This window comes from Salvia hispanica, chromosome 4, assembly GCF_023119035.1.
Source record: "Salvia hispanica cultivar TCC Black 2014 chromosome 4, UniMelb_Shisp_WGS_1.0, whole genome shotgun sequence".
In the NCBI taxonomy this organism is placed as follows: domain Eukaryota; kingdom Viridiplantae; phylum Streptophyta; class Magnoliopsida; order Lamiales; family Lamiaceae; genus Salvia; species Salvia hispanica.
The window spans coordinates 26,495,351-26,521,228 of record NC_062968.1 but is presented as its reverse complement, the minus strand read 5'-3'; the positions used below and the strand labels follow the sequence as shown (position 1 = coordinate 26,521,228).

General features: G+C 35.0%; 5 protein-coding genes across 7 annotated transcripts; 4 read left to right on the top strand and 1 right to left on the bottom strand.

Annotated features, from left to right (window-relative positions):
* The first annotated feature begins 501 nt into the window (after positions 1-501).
* On the top strand, positions 502-6,867 carry LOC125222038 (methylcrotonoyl-CoA carboxylase subunit alpha, mitochondrial). 2 transcript variants are annotated; one of them, XM_048124432.1, is made up of 16 exons: positions 502-893; positions 1,428-1,549; positions 1,997-2,144; positions 2,731-2,868; positions 3,105-3,200; positions 3,293-3,352; positions 3,448-3,540; positions 3,627-3,738; positions 4,311-4,415; positions 4,930-5,066; positions 5,254-5,488; positions 5,577-5,734; positions 5,850-5,966; positions 6,098-6,343; positions 6,424-6,519; positions 6,608-6,867. In XM_048124432.1, exons 1-16 carry the CDS (start codon positions 570-572, stop codon positions 6,629-6,631), a joined length of 2,211 nt encoding a protein of 736 aa, XP_047980389.1. In that variant the 5' UTR covers positions 502-569; the 3' UTR covers positions 6,632-6,867. The 2 variants fall into 2 exon arrangements, with proteins under 2 accessions (XP_047980389.1, XP_047980391.1); XM_048124434.1 differs by having other exon boundaries at positions 763-893; positions 1,424-1,549.
* A 1,534-nt stretch (positions 6,868-8,401) lies between these two features.
* Positions 8,402-10,760, top strand: LOC125222040 (serine/threonine-protein kinase STY13-like). 2 transcript variants are annotated; one of them, XM_048124436.1, is made up of 6 exons: positions 8,402-8,899; positions 9,298-9,419; positions 9,503-9,711; positions 9,780-9,954; positions 10,034-10,168; positions 10,371-10,760. In XM_048124436.1, exons 1-6 carry the CDS (start codon positions 8,461-8,463, stop codon positions 10,575-10,577), a joined length of 1,287 nt encoding a protein of 428 aa, XP_047980393.1. In that variant the 5' UTR covers positions 8,402-8,460; the 3' UTR covers positions 10,578-10,760. The 2 variants fall into 2 exon arrangements, with proteins under 2 accessions (XP_047980393.1, XP_047980394.1); XM_048124437.1 differs by having other exon boundaries at positions 8,405-8,899; positions 9,303-9,419.
* Positions 10,761-12,206: 1,446 nt separating this feature from the next.
* On the top strand, positions 12,207-15,140 carry LOC125222041 (homocysteine S-methyltransferase 2). Its single transcript, XM_048124438.1, has 7 exons — positions 12,207-12,508; positions 13,286-13,342; positions 13,434-13,663; positions 13,826-13,955; positions 14,136-14,339; positions 14,594-14,665; positions 14,754-15,140. Exons 1-7 carry the CDS (start codon positions 12,347-12,349, stop codon positions 14,946-14,948), a joined length of 1,050 nt encoding a protein of 349 aa, XP_047980395.1. The 5' UTR covers positions 12,207-12,346; the 3' UTR covers positions 14,949-15,140.
* A 105-nt stretch (positions 15,141-15,245) lies between these two features.
* LOC125222042 lies at positions 15,246-16,263 on the bottom strand. The gene is made up of 2 exons (XM_048124439.1): positions 16,113-16,263; positions 15,246-15,741 (listed from the first exon to the last, which is right to left on the bottom strand). Exons 1-2 carry the CDS (start codon positions 16,198-16,200, stop codon positions 15,356-15,358), a joined length of 474 nt encoding a protein of 157 aa, XP_047980396.1. The 5' UTR covers positions 16,201-16,263; the 3' UTR covers positions 15,246-15,355.
* Positions 16,264-21,027: 4,764 nt separating this feature from the next.
* On the top strand, positions 21,028-24,735 carry LOC125222039 (type I inositol polyphosphate 5-phosphatase 4-like). The gene is made up of 11 exons (XM_048124435.1): positions 21,028-21,394; positions 21,473-21,560; positions 21,910-21,981; positions 22,121-22,208; positions 22,290-22,394; positions 22,490-23,123; positions 23,197-23,390; positions 23,470-23,578; positions 23,665-24,098; positions 24,183-24,260; positions 24,380-24,735. Exons 1-9 carry the CDS (start codon positions 21,365-21,367, stop codon positions 24,037-24,039), a joined length of 1,695 nt encoding a protein of 564 aa, XP_047980392.1. The 5' UTR covers positions 21,028-21,364; the 3' UTR covers positions 24,040-24,098; positions 24,183-24,260; positions 24,380-24,735.
* Positions 24,736-25,878: the final 1,143 nt, after the last annotated feature.

Here is a 25,878-nt window from a genome sequence, read left to right as displayed (position 1 = left end):
CGTTCCTTCATAGTTGAGTCATTTTTCCATTTTGGGAAGTTCCTTCATAGTTGAGTCATTTCCATAATTTTTTCCTCTTTCTTACTTTACTCTCTCTTACTTTATTCTCTCTACTTTATTCACTTTTTACTTTATTCTCTCTATCTTTTTCTCTTTCTTACTTTTGTATCTATTTATTTAACACACTCAACATTCATTTCTTAAACTCCGTGCCGAAAAGTTCCGCCTCAACTATGAGGGAACGGAGGGAGTATTCTATATAAAAATTTAAAAAAAAATGAATTAGAATTTAACTCTCACCTATCTAAAAGCATGCTATGATTTGAATAAAAAATATCTCTTTTTACATTGACATTGGGCCAATTATTCGTCAACAAATTGTAAGCAAAATATGATAGACATGCCACGCAATCGCTGCACCTGCATTGTTCATCTATCCATATCTGTATAAATAAGTATAGTATAACATTATTTGAATTAAATTTAACAAATCAACGTTCATAAATGCAATGCAAAGCAGCAGCTTCTTACTATAAATTCATCTCTTTAAACGCATAAACTACGAAACGATGTCGTCTTTAGCTTCTCTACTCCGCAGAAGAACCAGGCCGGTACCTCTCCGGCTGAGAGGATTCTCGTCGAATTCAATCGACCGAGCTACTGGAAGAATCGAGAAGCTGCTAATCGCGAACAGAGGCGAAATTGCGTGCAGGATTATGCGAACGGCGAAGCGCCTGGGGATTCGGACCGTCGCCGTGTACAGCGACGCCGACGATCGGAGCTTGCACGTCAAATTGGCCGACGAAGCCGTTCGCATTGGACCGCCGCCGGCTCGTCTCAGCTACTTGAGCGCTGCCGCCATCATCGAAGCCGCTTCCCGAACTGGCGCGCAGGTTGTACGCTGTGCTGATTGGTTGATTCTCCGTGTTAATTTTTTATGTGGAAAGTCAGCTTGGATAAATTAACTTGGTGATTACCAATTGATGCTCATAGAAGTTAAATGATCTAAAACATGAGTGAAAATTTGAAATGATGAGTAAAACTGGATGCATCAATTTCGCTTGGATAAGTAACTTATTAATCACCAATTATGCAGTTAAATGTTCTAAAACATGAGTGAAATTTGGAAATGATGAGTAAAACTGGATGTATCAATTTATGTGGAAAGTCAGATTGGATAAAGTAACTTTGGTGCTAGGAAGGTGTAGATGATGCTCATTGAGGATAAATGTTCTGAAACGTAAGTAAAATTTAAAATAATGAGTGAAAGTGGATATCTAAGTTTTCATGGATAGTCAATTAGAGTCCATTTTGATGAAATTAGGGGTACAAAGGTGGTGTATATTGCATAACGTATTTTGATGTGTGTGGTTGTTTGGAGTTTTTGAGACACATTTTGAGTGGGATGTATTGTTTGTGATAGTTAGGCTATCCACCCTGGCTATGGTTTCTTATCAGAAAGCTCTGAGTTTGCTCAACTTTGTCAAGATGAGGGGATTACATTTGTTGGACCTCCTGCATCTGCAATTCGTGACATGGGTGATAAAAGGTAAAACAACAGGGTATTGAGTTACTTTCTTTTTTTTGCATACTTCTCCCTTTTCTTCTTCATTATTCTACTCCTTTTATCCCCTCTCTCTCATCTCCTTTCTCCCCGTTCATTCCTTTTCTTATGCCATTTGGTTCTCCTCCATCGTAAAAATTTAGTTAATGCCAAGTAGTTATGTGTGATAGCTGACTTATCTCACAAAACTGTACTTCCTATGCTCTATTGACATAAATTTGACTCTTGAAGAAAAAATACAGTTGGGGTAGGATAAACATGTTCTACTCCTCATCTTGATTGACTGGTATTTGAACATCTAAGATATGGTAGAAAGGGCACAGTAGATGTTGCATGTGATAAATTAAGTGCAAAAGGTTCCTAATTATTATGTGCTATGGAGAAAATGAGATAAAGCTATTGCTTCTTAACCTTCTTCTTATTCCCTGCCAGTGCTTCAAAGAGAATAATGGGTGCTGCTGGAGTACCTCTTGTGCCTGGGTATCATGGCTATGAACAAGATATTGATCTGATGAAGTTAGAAGCCGACAAGATTGGATATCCTATATTGATCAAGCCAACACATGGAGGTGGAGGAAAGGTGATGCTACTTTCTTATTATGATCTTATGCCTATGATTATTGTTGATGTAAATGTCATAGCATTTCTGTTTTAATCATATGAATACTTTTTTCAAAACTAGTAGCATGTAGGAATCTGTTTTTTTAATGTTTGTAAATCTAACAACTGCATGGAACTGAGGCACATCGTGTTTGGGCATGTTTTACTGTACTAATTCTGAGAACAGTTAGCAAGTATACTCAATGAGCAGTAAGTGCTCAAACTATGCAAGATTGATTTTGACACTTGCTTGAACCATTTTTTGTGTAATATTTACTATACGAGTTCATTTCATTGTTAATTCAGTTTGCAATTGATTCCAATGTAGTTTATGAGTTTGTTGTTGTTTCATTTTTGAAAATGAGAATTGTGTATAGAAAATGATTTTGAAATCTGAAAAAGTGACATTTGGGAAAATTAGCCACTTAGGTTATTTTCTGATCATGATACTATTATTTTATCTTTTTGTCTTTTTTATGTTTCTTGTCGTTCCTTCTATTTATAACCTGAATTAGGTCAATGTCATTGATATCCTTGAAGCATTATTGGGTTCTTGCCTACTTTAGGGCATGAGGATTGTACAAAGTCCTGAAGATTTTGTTGATTCGTTTATTGGAGCACAAAGGGAAGCTGCAGCATCTTTTGGAATAAACACTATCCTGCTAGAGAAATATATTACAAAACCAAGGCATATAGAAGTACAGGTATTCATTTGACATTGATTATTCAGTTGGCTATATAAAACGTTTCATCTGTTAACTTTTGTTTCTGAAGCTCTTGCAATATACTGGTAAGGGGATTTAAGAGATGAAATGGTCATATTGTTACTATTTGGAAATTTCAACACAGAATTTGATACAAAGACAGGTTGAAAGATGTAATCCACTTAATGCCATGGTAGTGAGGACAGCAGTACTTTTATCTATGTTTCTAATTGTAGATATTCGGGGACAAACATGGCAATATCGTACATCTAAATGAGAGAGATTGCAGTGTACAGAGGAGACACCAAAAGATTATTGAAGAAGCTCCTGCTGTAATTCCTCTTTCAACCTTTGCTGCATTATTTCTAATAGTGAGTTACCATAATGATTTCTTCCTGATCTTTGACAAATTTTGTATATGCAGCCGAACATCAGTGGTGATTTTCGGTCACACTTGGGACAAGCAGCTGTGTCTGCAGCTAAGGTGAACTATGCTCACCCATATAATCTATGTCCATTATCACCTCTCTTTTATTGTTGTGACTCCTCATAATAAATGTCTTCTCTTTATTTTTGTAGGCAGTGAATTATCATAGTGCGGGTACTGTTGAATTTATAGTTGATACTCTGTCTGGAGAATTTTATTTTATGGAGATGAACACCCGTCTCCAGGTGATTAGATCACTCCAGGCCATCTATTCTTTTATTCTATGTCTATATCCTCTAAATGCAGAAAAAAATATCACCCTTTCTTGCAGGTTGAGCATCCAGTTACTGAGATGATTGTTGGTCAAGATCTCGTGGAGTGGCAAATACGTGTTGCTAATGGAGAACCTCTTCCAGTTAGTCAATCAGAGGTGCCCTTGTTAGGTAAGACATCTTCTATGTGGGAGCTTTAAATTCACCGTGTTTACATTGTGTTTGTGTGTGCGCTTTGGAGTTGATTTTGAGCTTTTTATATAGAGCTTGAGTTGAGATCGGATCTCAGATTGTATAGAGTATATAGATTTTAGGGCTTTTATTCCCAAACTCAGATCATCCAAATTTTTATTGATTACTGGATAAGTACGTGTAATTGTTGAACATTACCAATCTTATCATTCTTATTTATGTCATTGCATGCCTGGAAATAGGCAAATGTCGTAGTCAGGATGTTCTGATTTTGAGTCAAAAAAATTTATTGACAGGTTGTTTCTTAGGAGTATAAGTTTCCACTAAACATCTCTCACCCTTCGTGGGTTTTGTATTATGTTCTTGACTGTTGTCTTGTATAGTTGACATCTCCTAATATAGTTTTTTTTTTTTGCATCTCATGTAAAGATATGGTTACTTAATCTAATGATTAACCTTATTTTGCTCCAAACCCTGGGATTGAAATTTAATTGAACGTTTCCCACTCCTTGGGTTTATTCAAGATTCTTTATAGGATTTTCTTGTGACAGGCCATGCTTTTGAAGCCCGAATATATGCTGAGAATGTTCCAAAAGGATTTCTTCCAGCAACTGGAATTCTTCATCATTATCATCCTGTCCAAGCTTCATCAGAAGGTACACAAAGTAATGATGACTAAATCAAAGGAAAGGGCACGCCGTACCTCAAAATTTTCCTTCTAACAAATATGCACAGGGAAACTGTTGGCTGTAATAAAGGAAATCTTTAACTAATTTGATCTCCTTTTGGGTAAATTGCTTATTTCTGTTCAATTCTGCCTCTCTTTTGCATTTTCCATGCAAAAGATTATTTTTTTCCAATTGCCACCTGAACTAGTATTATACTGCTAGTTTCCATCTAATTCCACTTTAGCCAGATTATCTAAGGAATATTAATATTCCATAAATGTTTGCAGAAACTTTAATAGTTTTGGTGGCCATAGACTCGAAAAGAGAAATATACAGTTTAGATGATTTTTTTCAAAATGTTATAGCTTGTTTGACGAATAGAATCCTCCTTTCATTGTTTTATTTTTGTTGTTTTGAATATCATTCTCTTTTGATGTGGAATTTTGCACTTTTCTTGTTTTGTAGACATCTTTTCTTATATCTAGTGAATTCCAATTACCAGTTAGGGTGGAGACTGGAGTTGAGCAGGGAGATACAGTTAGCATGCATTATGATCCCATGATAGCTAAACTTGTAGTGTGGGGAGAAGATCGAACAGGTGCATTGATTAAAATGAGGGACAGCCTTTCGAAGTTTCAGGTAGTATGAACTGGCAATATTGATAAGGTTCTTTAGACTCTCAATGAATTTTATATTATATGAACAGCTACAGGAGATCTGCCATCTAATTCATAATTTAATCACCAGATTAGTTTTTCTTGATGCATAAATTTTAAATTGCAGTGAATGGTTTAATTAATTTACTAGATGGATTACTTTTTCTTAGGTTGCAGGTCTGCCAACCAATATTGATTTTCTCTCAAAGCTTGCAAATCACGGAGCTTTTGAGAAAGGAGAAGTTGAAACCCATTTCATTGAGCTGCATAAAGATGATCTGTTTGTTGATCCCGATGATGATTTATCAACTAAGCTAGTGTACAATTCTGCTGCACGTAGTGCAGCCATTGCTGCTGCTTGTCTTTGTGAAAAAGAGCATGCATCAATGAGTGAAATTTCCCCTGGTAATTCGATTTAGGACTCAACCCCCTAGACGCATCGAAGCTGCTGTATTAGCAGAATCTGTTGATACATATTCTGTAATCTGTGCAGGTAGTCTTTCTATATGGTATGCTAATCCTCCTTTCCGAGTGAATCACTTTGCCAAACGCACAATGGAGCTTGAGTGGGAAGATGAATCAAGCAAGGGTGGCCCGAAACCCGTACCTGTACATGTCACACATATGCCGAAAGGGAAATATCTAATTGAGGTTTTCTTGTTGTCTCCTCTTCTCGAGCCAATTTTTGTTTTGCTTTTGGATTCCTTCAGATATTGCACTTTTTATTTCAGAAACCCGCATCTTAACTATTAATATGCCTTTACAGACGGGAGGAAGCAGTTTTCCTGATCTCGAGCTGAACATAGTGCACTTGGGCAACCACGATTTTCGAGTTGAACATGATGGTTTAAGCACGAATGCCAGCATGGCTGTTTACCAGAAGGTCTTGAGCCAATAACCATTATAGCAAGCATGATATCTCTTGCTACATGATTATCATTGCACCTTTGTTGATGCTATCCGTTTTTCACTTTTGTACTAATTCAAGAATATGAATTGCGCCCACATTCACAGGATCAGTTCGAGCACATCGACATCTGGCATGGATCGTGCCATCATCATTTCAGATGGAAAAACAGACACGATCTCGTTGACATTGATGAATCCAATCAACACCGACCCACCACAGAGGCATCCTCACATCCTCCTGGTTCCGTTGCAGCTCCTATGGCTGGTCTAGTCGTTAAAGTTTTGGTGAAGGACGGGGATAAAGTTCCAGAAGGGCAACCGATAATTGTCTTAGAAGCAATGAAAATGGAGGTATGTCGTTATTTCCTGCGAAGCTTTCCTCCACCTACGTTACGATGCCTTATCCCATTCGTGTTAACTTCCGCGTGCAGCATGTTGTGAAGGCAACTCGTGCTGGTTACATCAGTGGGCTTCGGGTTTCTGCCGGCCAACAAGTTTCCGATGGTACTCTTCTATTCACTGTAAAGGTAAGTATAAAAAATTTATTACTCATAAATATTTTTAATATTTTGGGATGTTTTGATAATGCAGCATACTGTATTTTATCTGAAACAGGAAAATTGTGGAGATGTGTCGTAAGTTGTCCAAATAAACAGGAAAATAATGTACCTCTTTCATACCTTGTATGTGTCCATATATCTCAGATAAAAGATGTAAGAATCTTGAAAAAATACATCAAACAACTATTTACACTTTCCAGTGTGTGTTGATTTGAAGTTTGCCAGACTTTATTCTTGTATCCAAGTGGGTTATGTGGGTCATCATGTTCCTAAATCTTTATGTCTAAATTTATTTCCTCGTTTTTCTCTGTTTAATATCATTACTACATGATATCACAATTAAATTCGTGGTGGAGCAGTGTCCAAAAATGAAATTTTATGGGACGAAGGAAGTATAATTTCGTAAGTGTATGTTATAATGTACTAATTCATGGAATTTATTCGATTAGTTTTATGCTTTAAAGTTTCGAACCTTATAATTGTGGGAGGATTTGTGTTCGTAAATCACGCCCATTGTTCTTGATTTGGGTTCGTAAATCACACCCTTTCGATTATATTGCGGCTAATATTTGATTTGGACCATCTATTTTGCGTCTAAGGATTTTTAATTCTTAGTTTCGCATTGTCAGTTTTACCTAGTGTGATTAGGAGTCTTGTTTACTCATTCTACTACCTTATTTCACTTATACTCCATTATAAATATAATGTATAAAAGTGAGCCTCATATTCTACTATTTTTTTCACCATGAACTCAATCGAGACTTTTAATTGTGGACTTGGATTGAAGATGCCAAAATTGTTAGATATGGGGTGTTCTTGTTCTACTATTACTTGGCCCAACAAACTAGTAAAATTATCTTCAATTTGGTGTGACATGTATGAGTAAGAGTGGTCCTTCAATATTATTAACATTAAAAGCAAATTCTCTGTATCATGCATGATCTGACATAAATTGAATATATAGTCTTCTGCATAGTTGAGTTGACAGTGATGGTCTCATTTTAACTCTCATGGGTAAAAATGGTTTCACTGCATAACCTAATTAAAATAAAGGCAATTTGTGCAAAAAAATCATGAAGTTTGAACGAACGTGCTCAACAATCTATTCTTAAATTAAAAATAATGGTTTATTGTTGCTCATTTTTTGGTTAGTGTATTCTCTACTATTTTTAATCTACTAACAAATCGTGTTAGTGGCCACGAGTGAAAAGCTATACCTGAACATAATATAATAAAAAATCTAGATATATCTCAAATATAAACCTGATATGGTGAAAAACAATATGTAGCACTATTATAAAGGATAAATTGTTGTTCAAATTCTAGTTTGTATTCTAATTTTAAAAATCAGTTAGAAAAATCATAGTAAAATTTTGTATTTGTTCTTTATTATTCCAAGGTGAAACATTTAAGTGAAATTGAATCAGAAAACTGTGAAATTATATGCGGATGCCACCGTAAATGAATTAAATGATACTATTATTAATTCATAAATAAACAATGTCGTTTAGTTGAAAAATCTCATCACTAATCAACCATATTTTTCGTCATAGAATAATGAATAAAACCAAATTTTTTAGTACTTTTTCTACTAAGTGGTACTATTAAAGTTGTTTAATCATATTTCATGATATTTTTGACATTTTTTCCTGTCATAAATCCAATCCTTTTCCCTGCACAAAAGGGTTTAACACTATCTTAAATTCTTTACCATAAAGGGTGAACCAAAGTCACGACATTTTCTAAATATGATTATGAAATCAAATTCAATTTACTCAAAAATTGTAAAAATCCAATGGTACATTGGGTGTCCTTCAAAATCTCAATCTTTTGTCCCCTTCACATCGCTCTCATTGAGATGTCATTTCTTGTTCCTTTCTCTGTCTCTCTCTTCAATGTCAAGTACATATGCTTCTCCTCCTTGATGCATACAGCATTTCCACTCTTTACTTTCACCCCTTCTTCCAAAGTTTGAATCTTTTCAACTGGGCTTCTCACCAAATCCGAGCATTCGACCACTTTCTTGCTTACACTTTGACCATGGATCTGAAGAATGTGGTGAAAGCCCGGGAATTGGAAGAACGGGCCTTGGATAAATTGGGGGATAGTACTAATACTGGTAATACAGAGAGTGGTGTGTTGCTGAGGGCTGATATGATTGATTTCAAGACCTGGGATGTGCAATTGGAGAAGCATTTGAACCGGGCCTGGCCCAGAAACACCGAGGCCCGAACCAAGCCCGAGGACTGGGAGATTGATCTGGCTAAGCTTGATATCAAGAATGCCATTGCTCATGGGACCTATGGCACTGTTTATAGAGGTGTTTATGATGCCCAAGATGTTGCTGGTAAGCTCACATTAGGATCAAAGCTCCATTTTATTGATTTCATCTTGTGTGCTTTGAGTTGGTTTTTGGGGGTTCTTGATTGTGATAGGGTTGAATTTGTGTGCAAAATTTAATCTTTTCAGTGGAATGAATGCCTTCAAATGCTTAGTCGCAGTCTTTATGAATTTTTTGAATCAATAAGATTTTTGCTTAGTAGTGTTTTGGATATAGTTATCTTAAATGGATAAGGTGAATTTGAGATGCATAGCATTGTCTATTAGTATGAGCTTTAGCTATTACAGTGATGTGATCTAGTGTAACTGGAGCAAGTAGTGGAAAGCCACCCCGTTTCGCCATTGTTAGTTCTTGATTTATGTAACCTAACATTCACAGCTAAAGCTATTCTCAATTGCATATAGTGAAGGTATTGGAGTGGGGGGAGGATGGTATGACCACGGCTGAGGAGAGCGATGCTCTTCAGACGTCTTTTCGACAAGAGGTAGCCGTTTGGCATAAGCTCGACCATCCTAATGTTACAAAGGTGAAGATGAAGATATTCCTTACTGAGTTTTTGTTTATGCTGCATTTGGTGTCTGTTTCTTGAAACTCGTTCTTGGTTTCTAGTTCGTTGGTGCCTCAATCGGAACTGCAAATCTTAAGCTACCTTCTGAAGGGGCTTTAGCTGCTAGTTTCAATTCGCTGCCATCTAGTGCGTGTTGTGTCGTGGTAGAGTACATTCCCGGTGGGACGTTGAAGAAGCTCCTGATCAAGAGCAGCAAGAAGAAATTGGGATTCAAGATTGTGGTTCAACTTGCTCTGGATCTTGCTAGAGGGTAAGAAAAACTCCATGCTTGTGTTCATCGTTGCTCGAATAGCACTTTTCATTTCCCAATTCTTGCAGCTTGAGCTATCTCCACTCCATGAAAATCGTGCACCGTGATGTCAAGGCGGAGAACATGCTGCTCGATGCTAACAGAACTCTGAAAATTGCGGATTTTGGCGTTGCTCGAGTTGAAGCTCAGAATCCGAGGGACATGACTGGAAACACCGGGACGCTTGGCTACATGGCGCCAGAGGTATGCTATTGTTCCCTCTTGCAATCAAGATTTCAGCTGCATTGCTTAAACGCATGGTTCATCGAATTCGGAAATTTAGGTTCTTGACGGGAAGCCTTACAATCGGAAATGCGACGTGTATAGCTTTGGCATATGCTTGTGGGAAATATACTGCTGCAGCACACCTTATCCTAATCTGAGCTTTGCTGAAGTCTCTGCTGCTGTGGTTCAGCAGGTTTGTATCTTTTTCGTTGCTCGGATTTTAAAAAATGTGACGGAATGTGTGAGTCCCGCTTATATGTGGAATGAGTTGACGGAATATGAGGCCTACTGATCATATATAGTAAAAGTGAAATGAGATAAGTAATTGCGGATAGGCCAAAATGACAAAATGTGACGTCTAATCTCATAATTTTGACATCTAAATTTGATGCTAGAATCTGAGGCCGGAAATCCCGAGATGCTGCCCAGCACCGTTTGCGAACATTATGCGTAGATGTTGGGATGCGAAGCCCGAGAACCGGCCTGAGATGGATGAGGTTGTGAGGATGCTGGAAGCAGTGGACACGAGCAAAGGCGGTGGGATGATACCGGACGATGAGGCAAGTGGTTGCTTTTGTTTTAGACCTAGTCGCGGCCCGTGAGGGCACCGTTTTCGACCTCGTTCATGTGCAATAGCCTGATCTAGTAGTTAAGGTTTGAGTGAAATGTGGAACTGAGATTTCTTGAAATTTGTAAGTATGTTAAAGAATTTGAGAAAAATAATGCGTCATTTTGGTTGAAGAAATGCTTCTATTCCTACTTTTTATTGATAGATTTTGATCAAATTTGAGTTATTAGTACTTATTAGAGTGAAAAAAAGGAGAGAATTGTGAAAATAAATGAGAACTTAAATATGAATATGGAGACATCAGTTTAGACTTGGGAGGAATAGTATTTTTTTTTTTTAGGGATTTAATCAATTGCTAACTAATTATCAATTTTAAATTGGGATCATTTTCAACCATTAGATTAGAAGATCTTGTGGTTAATATAATGTTAAGTGTAATATATTTTAATTTTAAATAATTATTAATTAAATTAAAAGGGTATTAATGTCAAATCCTATATGTAGTAATTATAACTAACTACTTTCTCTCTCTCCTTAAAATCATCTCAAATCTTTAAATTTACGCAACTCTCTCAATTTAAATTATTTTTTCGCAAAAAATATATCAAATTAAAGATAATTTAATAAGGATTCCAACGAGATCTCAATTGCATATGTTCCGACGATGTTCGGGTGATGAAATTTGATAAATTATATTTCAATTTTTGTACATGTTGATAAGCAGCTATTTTCAACAAATACAACAAAAAATCTCAATATATTGTAGGCAAAATCTTAATATTATGCATGTCTAATCTCAATAAAAATGTGTTGATATTTTCTTGTCCTTATATTGATATTCTAATGTCATATTGTTGATATTTGTAATACACAATGTTGATATAAAAAAACACTCACGAAAATTATCATATTATAACATAATGACGATATTACCCTTTTGTTGATATTTTGTCTACTATTTATTGAGATTTTGTGAGCTTTAATCTCATCCACTCATTTTAAAATCCAATTATGGAGATTTAGTCTTGATTTTGGATTAGGGTGCTATAAACATTAGAACAAGACCCTTTCTTGTTATATAGATTTATAATTCCTTATTAACGAGAGAATAAGTACTAATAATCGAATAATAATAAATGAATAAATCTTAATCACTCTTAACAAAATTACAAATATAGTAACTAAAATATTGCACTCGTTATGCTTGCGCAATGAATAACTTTATCATCTCAAAAAAGCCATACATTAAATTAAACATTGATCTCAAGTTGGTGTTGATCAATTATCCCCAATTAATGAGCTTTACTATAGTAGTAGGCTTCCACAAATTTGGCTTCAACTGGAAAAATGAAAATATAATCATAATTCATCCTCAAATTATTGACAGTTTAACAAAATATCCCAAAATAATAGTACTAGTAGTATGTAAAAAATGAAATGTTCGAACAATCATAAATCTAATAAAAATCAATACTTGGAATATTTAAGTGTAAATTTTCATAAATGAACCTGAAAGTCAATAAAAATGATGATGTTTGGTAAAACAAAATTTGAAACTTATGGAGTAATTTTTAATGTAGGAATGATTTACACGTATGCCAAAAATCCCCAAATTATTGGGCAATTTGTGCATCAATTTATGCAAAAGGTTTTAAGAAACCCCTTTCTTCTACGCCACTGTTTCTATATAAATGCCGGCGCTTCCATCAACACCTCTCTTCTTCTTCAAAATCCACCCCATTTCCGGCTGGATCTCAGCAATCTCGGCGGAGCTACTCGATTCCTGAAATTCCGCCGCTAAAAATGGGGCACGCGGCCATGATGTCCGATTTCCTCCGCCAATGCGGCGGCGTGGCCGTGATCGACGGCGGTTTCGCCACGGAGCTCGAACGCCACGGCGCCGATCTCAACGACCCTCTCTGGAGCGCCAAATGCCTCCTCACCTCCCCCGACCTCATCCGCAGAGTATGATCTTTCTTTCCTCTGTTTTTGTTTTTTCATTTTTTTCACAGTTTTACGTTTCAATTGATTGCCCCTTTTGATTATTGGTCCCAAATTAATGTTAAAAATGAAATCTTTCTGGTATATTATGTGCAATAATTATGAAACTGTGTGAGATTTTAGTGAGATTAGGGTTGTCTCTGTCTAGAGAAGAGTATGAGCTGGCCAAGTAAGAGGTTGTGAAGTGAGTGGATGTGATGCTTTAAGTCTCAGTTGGGAAAAGAACAAATTTCATTAATGAGGGGTTGCCCACCATTTTATCCATTTCTATCTAGCTACCTTTTGCATCTATGGTGTCACGGATTGCAATTAAATAATCTATGGGGTCATTATAATATGATATAATTTCAGTTGGAGAAGAAGGTTTTGAAAGAAAGATTTGTTTTTTTGACTGGTCCCCTCTTTACCCTCTTTTCCAAAAAAAGAATTTTGGAAGTCTTTGCATAAATGGTTTGTCTTTTAGCTGATTGAATCATCTTGGTTTGTGATTTTAGCTGAGGTTTACTGAAATTAATCACAGATGATTAAAAGCTCACATGTAGATTTCGGATTTTTCCATTTAGCAGCTAATCAGAAGACACTGGATCTGGATGAGGGTGTTTCATAGGTTTAGTTAAAATTAGGGAATTTGTTTAATTTTATGGAGGAAGTTTCGTTAGGATGGATTTTCGACAGTTGATCATATGGTTGCTAGGTCGAAAACATTTTTATCTGTCAAACTCAAACGTTAGCTTTGAGCAGGTACACCTTGACTACCTTGAAGCAGGTGCAGATATAATACTCACAGCTTCTTATCAGGTGATTCCTTGCTCCCTCGAAGTCAAAATGAATGTCTTGCTATGGGTATGTATATGTGAGACTGAACTTTATCACTTCTCGAATTGAACAGGCGACTATTCAAGGGTTTAAGAACAAAGGTTATTCTGTGGAACAAGGTGAGAATATGCTCAGGAAGAGTGTGGAACTTGCACGTGAGGCGCGTGACATATACTACACTAGGTGTAAGGAAGCTCAGACTAAAGAGACTGCCGGTGATAAAATTCTCAAGCAGCGTCAAATACTGGTTGCAGCATCTGTTGGAAGTTATGGGGCCTACCTAGCTGATGGATCGGAATATAGGTGCTTTGATGCAAACTTTCTGGATTTAATATCTTGTCATTGTGTTCAATGTTTCAAACCTTATAGTGATCATCAACTTATTTGCACTAGATGACATTATCATTCTTTACTAAATGTACATATTAGTAGTAAATGCTAATAATTATACTGGGTGACATCCAGTGGTGACTATGGAGATGCTATGAATTTGGAGTTCTTGAAGGATTTTCATCGAAGGAGGGTCAAGGTTCTTGCAGAAGCTGGTCCTGATCTTATAGCCTTCGAAACAGTACCAAACAGGCTGGAAGCGCAGGTACGGATACTCTAGTCTCCAAAGCTTCCTTCTCTTTCTCTCCGAATATAACAAGAAATTAGAATCGACTTGTCTACCATATCTTATAGACTTATTTCAGGTTGATTCTGATGTGAAATATGAATAAATGTAGTAATGCATCTAAAGTATTCTGTTTTACGTGATTCTGATGTGAACCAGGCATTTGCTATGCTTCTTGAGGAAGAAAATATTAATGTTCCCGCATGGCTATCCTTCAATTCTAAGGATGGAATCAATGTGGTTAGTGGCGATTCCATCACTGAATGTGTTGCTGCTGCTGAGTCATCGAACAAAGTTGTTGCAGTTGGAATCAACTGCACCCCACCCCGATTTATCAGGGATCTGGTTCTATCCATCAAGAAGGTATCAGTTTTCTGTTTTACACGTTCTTTTGTTCTATCTGTTTCTTTGCTTACCGCGATGCATGCTCCAGTCTCTGCTGTGTATTGTTCGACTTGGCTACGATTAACCATTCCAATATACTCACTTGCCAACTCATATTTAAACAATTTTGAAAGATAACACTTAAATTTATTTTCCTATCTTGATTGTAAAACTGAATATTGACAAGCTGTAGCTGACAATATCAGTGTTTGCTGCTCTTGACTCCATTTCAGGTGACATCCAAACCAATACTTATTTACCCGAACAGCGGTGAGAGCTATGATGCTGATATAAAGCAGTGGGTGGTAAGCTCCTTCACTCTGTTGTCAATTTTACTTCTGGAAACAAATAATAACAGCGTCCCTAACGCATGTCTTGCTCGATTTTTGGCAGCAACATACAGGAGTTTCGGACAAAGATTTCGTCTCGTATGTAAACAAATGGTGCGAAGCAGGAGCATCGCTTGTGGGAGGTTGCTGCCGTACTACTCCCCACACCATCCGATCCATCTATGAAACCCTCTCGTGCAAATCTGCCGATCCATCTTTAGTGTTCAAGGCACCACGACTCCAACCCAGCGAGGGCTAGCCGACTGGGGAAGAGGAGGCTCAGTCAGCATCTGGAAATCGAAGTTTTGTTATGTTTTTTCCACATCTGTAAAACTTGTGTGTTGTGTTTTTGTTTCCCCTTTTTAGGCTAAAAGTACTGTCTTCTTCCATCACATATTGTTCATTACTATGTTACTTCTTATATAGTAGTTACAAAATCATCTTTCCACTATTAATTTTTGGATTAACTGCATTAAAAATCACAACTTTTAGGTCATTTCATTTTTGTAATCCATAATTGGCTAGCTTTTATTACTTCATATTAAATTCCATAATCTCAAACAACAAACATTTAAAGTATTACTTAATCCATTTAAAGAGAATCTCATCAACAACTTTGATCAAGAATCAAGATTGAGTTCTGCAACACCTAAGAACTTATATAAATCAAGAGTCGAAACCAGAGTAAACCCCGTTGTCTCTAAGCAGCCTCTTTTCTTCTTCAACATAGTTCTTGCCTCTGCTCGCTTGGCCAAGATCCCGTTTCCTCTTCTCCTTCTGTTGGAAGGAGAGGTTGTTCTTCTCCTTCCGGGTCAGAACATGTGCAAGCTGCTCGCCATCAGCTAGAGCATCTCGAGTTTTCTGTCGTTCTTTGAAAGATTCCTCTTCTGCCTCTTTCGACTTCTGCTCCTTCCCCGAGCACCAGGACCAGTCCTGCTCCTTCTCCGCCTCCTTGGGAGGCGGCACCTTCAACACCGATAGCCCCCCTCTGTATCCGTGTCGACTCAGAGCTTCAAAATCTATGCCTTTCCTTTTTTTCTTTGCAGAATCATCTGTTACACAACCCATCAACTTATCTTAAAATAGGCCAGAAAATAGCTCTCAATCAAAATCCCTAAATCTTATTCCTTACAGTTAAGAATAGCTCACAATCAAAATCCCTAAATCTTATTCCATACAATTAAGCAATTCATCAAATTTCATACTTACGTTGAACGAATCGAACTTTGCAGATATTTTACACACACAAACCTAATAAAAACAACTGAGCATCCGATCAGCAAAAAGGGCATTTCAACGGCAAATTTCAGATGAAAATTAAGAATTTTGAGATGAATTCAATTCAAATTCCAATTCGCACAAACAGATACAGTAAAACCTCAGGTGAAATTCAAAAATTGAATCGAATGATTTGGTGATATACCTTGGGAGTTGGTTTCGGGAGCTGAGTTGTCGTCGGACGACGACGTATCATCGTCGTCGCCGTCGCTCCATTTCAATCCCCTCTTCATCTTCACCGAATTATTGGTACGAGTTCAAATTTTCCCCAAATCAAAACTAGGGCTTCGCTAATTATAAAATTTTGTAGTACTACTAATATAATGATAATCTAAATAAAATTTATGACTGTAAAATATTTGATTTAAGTTTTAAAATTTTAATTTATTATTTTCACATTTCAATTTCTTTTCCTCCGGTCATATGTCAACTCATTTATTTACAAAATTTTCTAACCAAATCCCCATAAAAATGAATTGAAATCATAGTGATTTTCTTCTTGATCAGAATAAACAACGGATCGATAATTTTGTTTGGTGAAATGATTCGGAACTAGTGACATCGGCTAATTGGAAAATCAAACCAATAATGTGACTTCTTATCTGGTGATGAGGTCGAACCCCATAAAAGATGAATCGAAATGATAGTGATTTTCTTCTTGATCCGAATAAACAACAACGGATCTATATTTTGTTCAGTAAAAAGATTTGGATCTAGCGATGTCGGCTAATTGGAATATCAAATCGAATAATGTGACTTCTTATCTGGTGATGGGGTTGAATAAATAATGCTAGTCCCAACCAACCGTCGTGGCATGACGAACGATGTGAAATTGTAGAAATTTTAGTGCGTAGAAATGAGTTTGGACGATATGTGAAATTTATTTGAATATGTCACATGTTTTGCAAACAGTAAATTGATGGAAGTAAAGAACTGTTTAAGTAAAATGTTCCCTTTGTCCCCTATATTTCAATCATCTTTATTTAATTCTAATCTATTTTCGGCTTTTCTTATTATCAACAAAAGAGAAAATAAATTTGACAAATTGACTATAGTAATAAATTAATGTTTAAACTAACAATTCTGAAAGTAGGGAAGAAATATGTTGCCATTATAAAATACTACTCGTACGTATTTATTTTCCTTCATAAGATTATGTTAGTGATAAAATATATACATATTTAATAAAAACTCTTGTATATCTGAAATTCTTCAATTAAATTTGTGCGTTACCTGTTATATTAATATAAATATAATTAAAATTGAAAACTTAATATTAGGTTCGTTGAACTTATATTCGATTAGTGCAATGAGGAAACTAAATGTAAAAATAGTTTTTTTTTCTTCTAAACTTGTTTATCATGCTTGATGACTAAAGCTCAAACACAATTAATTTATCTTTGATGTGAAATCAAAAGTCAATAACAGATTATTTATATGCATTGGTAAAAAATAATGATAGAGTGATTTGATGTGAGATAGTAATATAGAAATAAATGGGAAAAAATTGGAAAGGAAATGCAAGAAAGACAATGACATGATCTTTAGGCATAGGCCCAAGTCAATAGACTTGATTTGAATTTAATTTTCCCAAGTTAAAGTTTTTCAGGAAATTTATGTAAACTTGTTTTACACCCAATGGTAAAGTTTCACATCATAGTTCAAAGCTTCTTCTCATTTTTTTTTCTTCAAAAATTATATCGAAAGATTATCTTATTTTTGTATTTGGGTCCGTCCAACAAAATTATTGTTATTTTCAATTATGAAAACTTTCTCAACACTATATGTACTATTTTTTCTTAGACAGTTGTAGTATATACAAATTGTTATTTTCCCCTTTAATTTTGGTGTTGTAAGTTTTTATATTTATTTTTCGAATTAAATAAAAGTTAATGCATATAATTTGCTTGATTATGCTGTGGTTGAAGCTAGTTTACTGCAAAAATATTGGGCTTCAAAGGCCCACTATTCTTACTACTAAATGTTTTATTTGGGCCAACTTAAGCTTTTACTCGGAATTTGGCAATACTTATTCCTTAAATAATTATGGAATAATTAGAAGAAAACATACAAATTTGTTTAGTGCATGATTAGATGGAAAATTCACAATATTGTAGCGCGGGCCAGAAAGGTTTCCTTTTATAACTTTCAAAGTAATTAATAAGTAAATATAATAAACCAAAATTTGTCGAAACTAATAGTAATTCATTTCTCGATTAATGCGTGTATTATTATCGAATTAAAACTAAACTATTTTGTACCATTTCCTGATTTCTGTTAAGTACTATGGTACTCCAAATATATGCAAGTCAAGAAACCACTATAATCGAATGTGCGCAATTTCTACTCTACATACTCCTATTATATGATTTTTTCTTGGAAATATGAAAACAATGACTTAGGTTGGGACCAATACACAGTCTCCCACATGTGGCATGTGGGTTTTTAGATTAATCAATTAATACTCCAAGACTAGGCTTCATCCAATGAAATTAATTACTTTGTTGTATAACTCGTTAATTATTCATTTAATTTGGAGTTCTTGCTCAAGACCCTAGGAGATTTTGTGGGTCGACTAATCTAGGGTTAATCAAGATCTTATTAATAAGGCTAAGCTTGATTCATTAACAAGAGTGCTCTTTTTTAATAAGGCCAAGTATCATTAATTATAGAGTGAACTTCAAAAATGGTCCCTGACTATGGGTTTATCTCGAAAATGGTCCCTGAACTTTAAAAATATCACCAGTAGTCCCTGGACTAAGGGTTAATATCAAAAACGATATTTTGAGACGAAAATGCCCTTTTGAGGGGTTTTGGGGTTTTGGGCAATTTGGTCTTTTTACACTTTTAACATTTTAAATCTGATATTATTTTAGTTATGTACTAAATCTGATATTATTTCAAAATTATCATTCTTCTTCCCTTTTGTCATCCTTCACTTAGTTTCTTTATTTCAATATTAGATTTAATTTTACAAAATTAAATTTTAAATTTCAGTTTTTAAATATCAATAAATTTTTTTAATTATAAAAATTATTAAATAACAAAAATTATTAGTCATAATCAATATTTGAAAGTGTCTAATATTTAATCAATAAGATATAACAACGTCTTAGTTTTAATCAATATTTAATAGCTTTAATCATAAATAGACAATATAACACGATTTATTCTGAAATAAATATGCGTCTAATGTAAGACTAATATAATTTTCGTTTATTAATTTGAAAACAATCAATCAAAATGACTAGAAAATTTCAACAAAAATACTCCTATACAAAATTTTTAGTCGACTTCATAATATTCAATCACAAGCAATTATAACAACCGAACGTTAATTATATTAATTTGCCTCATGAAAAAAGTCATTTACCTCTATATTATTGGTAGATATTCTAAATATATATCTTTATGAGTTTTTTTTTGTAATCTAGCTCGCCATTTTGGTAGTGATACATTAACAAAATTGATACTCCATATATTGATATTCTAATAAATGCATGTGTATATATGAAAAGTGGTAGTACTATTGTATATATATAAATGTAGATAGTATTTATGATATTAATAATTACGCATAATGACCTATGATTTGCGTTTATTAAACTATCTTTAAATATAAGAAAGGAAACTGCATTTAAATTTCGTCAGATCTGAGATGGGATTTAGGTCAACTCTTTAATTTCCTTTTATTTCCTTCCATTTCTTATTTTTTACTATTTTACTGATATTTTATATTCTCGTGTTACCATACCATATACACATAGATATAGTAAATAATTAAAACATACTTCAAAAAATTGTAGAATTAAACATGTGAAAGAGGAATTTCCCAAGCACAAAAAAATTGTATTGAGTCATGTATATAGATTTGTGGCAAATGGAATAATTCCAACAACATTTCTCAAATTAGGACATATTTGCCTATGAATCCCAAGACACTACTCTAGTTTGACTCAATATGAATCTCCAAATTGCTTTACAAACAAACACAATGTTGTTGTGACATTCAATTGTATACATAAAAACAATTGTATAGATGTAAGAACCTCATAATATTAATTTTGTTGAAAATATTTATAAACCCAAAAACCTACATTTTGAGAAATGGTCAATTCCCCCATGCAAAACTAAACCCAATAAAGCTATTCCAAGATTGTCCAAGACCCACTAATCTAGACTAGTTTTTGAATGCATAATTTCTCCCAAAAAACATTCCATACTTTTTTTTTACCCCCACTTAATTAATACAATGTTTGTGTGAGGTGATGTGTATTTAACATTTTCTAGTTTCTGAAGAAATGTAAGAAAGGTGACCAAATCAAACTGTTGCTTTTCAATTTTTTTGATCTTGTTTTTTCCATGTCACCCCTAAATCTAATTTGGGTCAGGCCCCCCATTGAATACAAACCTATGCTAAGGCTAGATAATACATACACTAATGTGTAGTATATGTGTGTTTTCTCCCCTATGCACTATATTTCTCTTCAAAATTCTGACTTTGATATGTACTCAACCACAATCACAACTAGGTTTTTGAGAAGAGAAAACACATATTAATATTAATATAGTAGTAATTCGAATAAATTGGAGGAAAAACCACGAGTTTTGAATATGTTCCGCAACTTTGAAAATCAACAATAAAAGCTATGAATTTTAACATTTTCTTATTTTTTCTATAACAAAAAAATCTGATTTTTTTTTACTTCATGATACAGTATGTTGTTGATTTGACGCATATATATTTTAAATTGACATTATAGTTAAATTATTTGATCAATGTGATGAACTGTAAAATTTAAGAATGATGTTGTCCAAGTTAAAATTTTTGAATGTTACATTAAATACAATTTCACAAATTATAATTTATGAAAATTGAGAAAATATTATTAAAATTTATGAATTTATAGTAGTGTAGTCATAGACTAGAATTTAACCAATATTCAATTACCATATAATCTCTCTCTCTCTCTCTCTCTCACACACACACACACAATTAATTATATATATATATATATGCATACATAAATCTTTATGAAGAAGTACAGCATTGTCCTGTCTCCACATTCACATCCTCTCACTATCTCACTGCACTCCTCACTTTCTTGATTTCCCTTCATTTCATTTTCTTCCTCACCCATACTTCCCCTCCCATTCTTCAAACAATTGAAACACACACAACCAAACTTCTTTCTTCACACAATTTCTTGAATTTCTTGAAATCCCAAACCATCATGCCAAAAAACTGCCTGATTTCAACTGCTGCATTACTCTCATCACTTCTCCATCTCATTCTCCTTCTTTGAAGAAACGGGAAGCCTAAAAATCCCATCTTTTTCAGCCCCTTTTGTTCACACAGTGGAGAAATCTCTCAATCATATATGAATCGGTGGAAAAATGAGAGATGAAAACTCCAAGAAAAGCAAGGTTTGAAGAACAAACCATTACTGCATTGACTGTTGTTTCAACATTTCTGATTTTTTTTTCAATTTTCTTGATATTAAGCTTTCATGGCCCAAGACATTGGTGAAGAAATGGCTCAACATCAAAGGCAAAACTGAGGATTTTCACGCCGATGACATCATTTCCGGAGGTAAAAAAAATCATGGTGAATCTGATTTGGGATTGTGAAGAAGAAGGAAAAATTGAATCTTTTTTTATTTCTCTGACATTTTTTATGATTAAATAGAAGCTGTGTGTTGAATCACAGCACATGAATTTTAGATTTTTGGCAGAGATTTCTGATTGAGACCCTTTTTTTTGCATTCTGTATCATATCTCTGGGATTTATCTATATTTAAATGAAGCTAACCCTTTTTGAAAAAAAAAGAAAAATTCAATTTCTGTTTTGGTTTCGTGCAAATGTGGGTCATATACTGCAACAGTTAATGGCCACTGCTTTAAAAGCCTTTTTTTGAAGTAAGTATTTTTTGCTTTTTCAGGTGTTGATGAAGAATGGAGGAACAATTTCAGAGAGAGGGAGGAGGCATGCACTATCAAGAAAAGCAAAACAGGTTTAGAAATCATCAAAACAACTTGTTTTTTTCCTTTTGGACCACTATCTATATATCATTACTAGCCATTATTAATCTTTGCAAATGTTTCTTTTTTGGGTGTTTTTGTGTGCTTACTTCCTCCCTTTTGGATTGGTAGAGAGATCAGGGAGACGAACCTCGGATCGTCTCCGGAGAAGTAAGGTTGATCTTGAGGCCTCTCACCTCACAGATGTGAATAACTACCGGTGTGTGTTCTTGAATTTCTAGAAAAAGCTATCACTTTTACAAATGCATAGTTATTAATGCCTTTTTTATTTATGTATCAGAGTCTTTGTGGCAACATGGAATGTGGCTGGGAAATCTCCTCCTAGTTGTTTGAATCTTGAGGAATGGCTGCACACTTCACCTCCAGCTGATGTTTATGTCCTAGGGTGAGTTTGAGTCGGTCGAGAATTGTCCTGTTTTCGCGTCTGTCTTGGTTTCTGCTGCCTAGTATTGATGAAGGGTTGCTTGCATATTTGTGAAGGTTTCAAGAAATTGTGCCTTTGAACGCTGGTAATGTTTTGGGCACAGAAGATAATGGCCCTGCTAAGAAATGGCTGGCACTTATTCGAGAAACGCTGAATAGTCTACCGGGGAGTAGTGGCAACTGTCGCACTCCTTCACCTGTGCCCGACCCTATTGTTGAGTTAGATGATGATTTTGAAGGGTCTAATTCCAGTAGGGAGAAGATTCCCTCTTTCTTCCAGCGCCGTTCCTTCCAGTCATTGAGCCGTAGCATGAGAGTGATGGAGGATACGTCGCAGCCAAGGCTTGAACGTAGGTACAGTGTCTATGATAGAGCTATCTACGGGCATAGCAGGTCAAGTGATTATAGTTTTGATCCGAATGGGAGGTGGGATTGCTCCTCGGATGATGATAATAACAACGGACTGAGTGAGTCACATTGCACTTATTCTTCGCCCGTTCCATACAATGGTTCTGCTTCTATGGACGATAGAGATAGGGGTCCCGTTCAGTCGAGGTATTGCTTGGTTGCAAGCAAGCAAATGGTGGGGATTTTTCTCACCGTTTGGATTAAGAGGGATTTGAGAGACGGTGTGCGGAATCTGAAGGTCTCGTGTGTAGGTCGAGGCTTGATGGGCTATCTTGGAAACAAGGTATGGTTCTTGAATTCAAGAATGAAATTAAACTAAAAAGGCAGAGTCTTAATCGTGGTGTATTTCTTTGCAGGGCTCAATATCTATCAGCATGTCTTTGCACCAAACGAGCTTTTGCTTCGTTTGTAGCCATTTGACCTCTGGAGAGAAGGATGGCGATGAGCTGAGGAGGAACTCCGATGTAATGGAGATTTTGAGGAAAACACGGTTCCCACGAGTTCACGGAGTAGGTGATGAGAAATCTCCTCAAACAATTCTTGAGCATGAGTAAGTTCTTCACACATTCTTGATGCAATTTTGAACTATTTTTCGTTCTTGATTTGATATAGAAAAAGCCTTTTTCCAGTCGAATCATATGGCTCGGGGACTTGAATTACCGAATAGCCCTTTCTTACCGATGTGCAAAAGCTCTCGTTGAGATGAGGGACTGGAGAGTTTTGTTAGAAAATGACCAGGCAAGCACACTATAGTTTTTCCTCAAAGCTTCCATTTTTTTACCTTTAAAACCATTGTAATGATTGGTTTTGTTTCTTCGAAACAGCTTAGTATAGAGCAGAGACACGGGAGAGTCTTTGCCAGATGGAACGAAGGGAGGATATATTTCCCTCCAACGTACAAATATTTGAATAACTCTGACCGGTATGCTGGTGAAGATATGCATCCAAAAGAGAAACGTAGAACACCAGCTTGGTGCGATCGTATACTATGGCATGGCCGTGGCATCCAACAGCTATCATATGTTCGTGGTGAGTCTAGATTCTCGGATCACAGGCCCGTGTACAGTATATTTCTGGCAGAAGTCGAGTCCATCAACCGCAGCCGCATCAAGAAAAATATGGCTTATTCAAGCTCAAGAGTTGAGGCTGAAGAAATGCTGCCATATGCACATGGATATCTTCAACCAAATTTCTTCTAAATGGAATTCACATTTGGATCTTGTGTTTGAACATGAGACGTGCCGCTGCCCCTCAACAAGTACGTCGTTTTCTCCTAACAAAACTCCAATTTCCATCCCTATAGTAAAGAATAAATAGATAAATTGTTGGTTTCTTTCAACAGGTATAATATAACTCTTTCATGGAGTGAAGTTCCTATGATTCAATGGCTGATTCAGGAGTCACCCTTTGATGATTTGAGGTGACTCCCGATTGCCCTTTTCATTTTCGATACTCAATCACTCTCCTACTGCATAAACTACTAGTGCTGAAAATCCTACATTGGTCATATCATCATCTAACATTGGCTCGTATTTGCAGATGAGAATCCCGACTCATTGCTAAACCTTACGGAGCATTCATAACTCGTCTTGAAAAGTGACATCAAATAAAAGATTGCTGCAAATAGTTCGGTGAGAAATTTCAGCCTTGCTCATTGTAATCACAAGTTTCTCATTCGATATCGTAGGTTTATGGTTTTGCAAAACGCCGGTATGCTAAGCCAGTTCATTAGATGTAGAAACTCAAATTCTTCTAGGAAGATTTGTACACATTAGAATATCATGGCCTATTGAAGATGGCTAATTCAACTGTAATTAAGCATTGTATTCAAGAACATTTTTTTGAGGGCAAATTTTTTGATTTATCAATAGTGTATATTGTTTCACTTTCTTGAATTCTTTTCTCCTTTTTGAGGCTATGGAACTCTAGAATTTGTTGCAGTGTAAGAATAGTTTTTTGCAGAAGATATGATTTTTCCATAAAACATGGATGAAGTGATTTAACACCCAAGGTTTTAGTGTCTCAAAATTTGAGGGCTATGCTACTTAGAAAAGATCAATTTTAGTTGTGTTAATACTGTTTAATTATTGCCTTTTGTTTTTTTGGGTGTTGCTCTTTCTTGTAGCCATGCTATTATTGGAAAATAATGTAATGAGCAGTGAAATTTTTTGTTATTTTTTTACAATTTCCGAAAATTAAGGATTTTTCACCATTTTCATTGAATTTTCATTTGACGTGACTACCCCATCTACGTTAATTAAGGAAATGATTTAATATCGATTTTTATATGATCTTGTCAACTTATCCAAGATAAAGAAATAAAAAAAATATTATAAGAAAAATAGGAATCAGAGTAAAAAAATAGAGTGAGCAGCAGCAAGTAGCATTGTTGAAAATAAAGAGAGCATACATTTTTGTCACAGGAGAATATTAACTACGGATTCTGCTTTTTTCAGCTTTTTTTCCTTTTCTCTTTTTTCTTTCACTGAATTTGTACATGTAATTTTTTTATTTTTTATTTTTTTTTTGTATCCGACGGTTAAATTCACATGATATGTTTGGATGTTGGAAACATCCAAATGTAAGAATGCCACCACTAGATGTGACATATTTTAATTTTTCCTTATTTTGGGTTTGGAATGCGATTTTTTACATTATTATTATTATTATTATTATTATTATTATTGATATTGATATGTTACTATAAAATAATTTAATGATTTGTTTTGTGAAAAGAGCAATAGAACATTTCATTTGTTTCTTGATTGTATATTACAAATACTCAAATCATGTATTGAGCCAAAAATATTTATTGAGCAATGCTCACATAATGATCCAAATTTATATATTCAGTAGTACTATTATATTTATAATAATTTTATCAGTGTTCTATAGTACTCCATGAATTTGAATTTTCATCCACCTAACATATTCTAATCCCCCAAAAATTCATTTAATTTAAATACATCAATATAATACTATATTCCTAGCTTGACCAACAATAGGAGAGTAGCCGGTGTTAAGGTAGCAAATTATTT

Excerpts from the sequence above, each read along its gene's own strand:
- LOC125222038 (XM_048124432.1), top strand. The coding sequence starts at position 570 with ATGTCGTCTTTAGCTTCTCTACTCCGCAGAAGAACCAGGCCGGTACCT. Across the intron at positions 1,550-1,996 it reads CGTGACATGGGTGATAAAAG|TGCTTCAAAGAGAATAATGG; the intron begins GTAAAACAACAG and ends ATTCCCTGCCAG. Across the intron at positions 5,067-5,253 it reads ACAGCCTTTCGAAGTTTCAG|GTTGCAGGTCTGCCAACCAA; the intron begins GTAGTATGAACT and ends ACTTTTTCTTAG.
- LOC125222040 (XM_048124436.1), top strand. The coding sequence starts at position 8,461 with ATGCTTCTCCTCCTTGATGCATACAGCATTTCCACTCTTTACTTTCAC. Across the intron at positions 9,420-9,502 it reads ACCATCCTAATGTTACAAAG|TTCGTTGGTGCCTCAATCGG; the intron begins GTGAAGATGAAG and ends CTTGGTTTCTAG. Across the intron at positions 9,955-10,033 it reads TTGGCTACATGGCGCCAGAG|GTTCTTGACGGGAAGCCTTA; the intron begins GTATGCTATTGT and ends TCGGAAATTTAG.
- LOC125222041 (XM_048124438.1), top strand. The coding sequence starts at position 12,347 with ATGGGGCACGCGGCCATGATGTCCGATTTCCTCCGCCAATGCGGCGGC. Across the intron at positions 13,956-14,135 it reads CAAACAGGCTGGAAGCGCAG|GCATTTGCTATGCTTCTTGA; the intron begins GTACGGATACTC and ends GATGTGAACCAG. Across the intron at positions 14,666-14,753 it reads CTGATATAAAGCAGTGGGTG|CAACATACAGGAGTTTCGGA; the intron begins GTAAGCTCCTTC and ends GATTTTTGGCAG.
- LOC125222042 (XM_048124439.1), bottom strand. The coding sequence starts at position 16,200 with ATGAAGAGGGGATTGAAATGGAGCGACGGCGACGACGATGATACGTCG. Across the intron at positions 15,742-16,112 it reads TCCCGAAACCAACTCCCAAG|ATGATTCTGCAAAGAAAAAA; the intron begins GTATATCACCAA and ends GTTGTGTAACAG.
- LOC125222039 (XM_048124435.1), top strand. The coding sequence starts at position 21,365 with ATGAGAGATGAAAACTCCAAGAAAAGCAAG. Across the intron at positions 21,561-21,909 it reads CGATGACATCATTTCCGGAG|GTGTTGATGAAGAATGGAGG; the intron begins GTAAAAAAAATC and ends TTGCTTTTTCAG. Across the intron at positions 23,391-23,469 it reads CAAACAATTCTTGAGCATGA|TCGAATCATATGGCTCGGGG; the intron begins GTAAGTTCTTCA and ends GCCTTTTTCCAG.